Source organism: Alligator sinensis, unplaced genomic scaffold (assembly GCF_000455745.1).
Source record: "Alligator sinensis unplaced genomic scaffold, ASM45574v1 scaffold1584_1, whole genome shotgun sequence".
Taxonomy (NCBI): domain Eukaryota; kingdom Metazoa; phylum Chordata; order Crocodylia; family Alligatoridae; genus Alligator; species Alligator sinensis.
In genome coordinates this window covers 160,163-161,855 of record NW_005842479.1, presented here as the reverse complement: position 1 = coordinate 161,855, position 1,693 = coordinate 160,163, and the positions used below count along the sequence as shown (strand labels likewise).

The 1,693-nt window shown below is 58.3% G+C and overlaps 1 protein-coding gene across 1 annotated transcript in view; it reads right to left on the bottom strand.

The window, feature by feature from the left end:
- Positions 1–544: 544 nt before the first annotated feature.
- The window catches only part of SOX3 (SRY-box 3), a 10,055-nt gene continuing 8,906 nt past the window's right edge, over positions 545–1,693 (bottom strand). The window contains exon 2 of the mRNA XM_006031059.1: positions 545–1,687. Coding sequence (XP_006031121.1) covers positions 774–1,687 — 914 coding nt within the window. The 3' untranslated portion in view covers positions 545–773. The remainder of the gene's footprint in view (positions 1,688–1,693) is intronic.

Below are 1,693 nucleotides of genomic sequence, written 5' to 3'. Positions count from 1 at the left end.
AAACCGCCAAGAGACGCTGGAGGAGCCTGTTACAAAATTTATTGATCTCTCTCGCTTGGGGGGCGAGGGGAAGGGGGAGCTCAAAAGAGAAAAGTCTTTTCAGAAACCCAAAAAAACAGACGAAACGAAAGCGTTTGCTTCTTGGGCTGATATGTCCGAACAAAATAATAATAATAATAATAAAAACAAAACAAAACAGGTTCACAGCAAAAAATCCACCAACCGATTTACAGAAGTTTTTTTTTTGTTTGTTTTTTTGTTTTTTTACACAATAAAAAGGAGGAGGACGACAAAATCCCAGGCACACACAAAACTTGCTATAAATAAAAAAAGCCTTGGCGCTCGCGACCCGCACAGATCTTCCCCCCGCCCCCCAACCTCCCCCGCCCTGCCCGCAACAAAAATCAATGTTATATATTTTTATATATATATATAAAAAAAAAACAAACCTAAAAAAAACAAAAAAAAAAGTTAAAGAGGAAGCTACACAGATTTGGGATCAAAGCCCCCCTAGCCCAGCCAGCCTGGAGGAGACGCAGCAGGGGAGAACCAAGCCATGTGTAAACATCGGAGCTGGGGGTCGAGGGTGAGACCCCCCGAGGGCACAAGAGACAAGGACCTGGGTGTTGGTTTTTTTTCGTTGAAAAATAAAATATTCATAGGAGACCCGGAGAAGGGGCAGAAGAGGCGCTGCGGGCAGCTCGCTGGGTCCCAGAGGAGGGTGGGACACACGTCTAAGGACGGGGTCTGCCCCCCGTCCCCGTCGGGACACCTTAGATGTGAGTCAGCGGCACCGTGCCGTTCACCCCAGTCCCGGCGCTCTGGTAGTGCTGGTGCACGCTGTGCAACCTGCTGCCTTGCAGGCTGGAAGGGTCTGTGGCGTCCCCCCCGGGCGGGAGATACATGCTGATCATATCCCGCAGGTCTCCCAGGCAGGCCCGCTGCGAGTGCGAGGCGATGGCGGGCGGCGGCGAGCTGGGCTCGGATTTCACCGCGGAGCCCATGGAGCCCAGGCTCATGGCCGTGCCGGGCTGCTGGCCGTAGGCGGCGGGGGACATGCTGTAGGTGGAAGCAGCGTTCATGTACGTCTGGGCCGTGGACATCATGGGGCTGTACTGCAGCGCGGGCACGTCGTAGCGGTGCATCTGCTGCAGCTGCGGGCTGCTCATGCCCGGGTGCTGGCTGTAGCCCAGCTGCTCGGGCATCAGCGAGTAGGCGCCGTTGCTCCAGCCGTTCATGTGCGCGTAGGTGTCCAGGCGCTGCCCCACGCCCACGGGGCTGCTCACCGCGCCGCCCGGCCCGGGGGCCAGCAGGTTGCCGGGCAGCGAGTACTTGTCCTTCTTGAGCAAGGTCTTGGTTTTCCTGCGGGGCCGGTATTTGTAATCCGGGTACTCCTTCATGTGCACGGCCCGCAGCCGCTTGGCCTCGTCGATGAAGGGCCGCTTCTCCGCGTCGCTCAGCAGCTTCCAGTCGGCGCCCAGGCGCTTGCTGATCTCCGAGTTGTGCATCTTGGGGTTCTCCTGGGCCATCTTGCGGCGCTGCCCGCGGGACCACACCATGAAGGCGTTCATGGGCCGCTTCACCCGGTCCTGCTCCGACGCCGCCCCGCTGCCTCCTCCTCCTCCTCCTCCACCGCCACCTCCTCCACCCTTGCTGCTGCCCGGAGGCGCTGCGTTGCTGCCCGGCCCTCCCC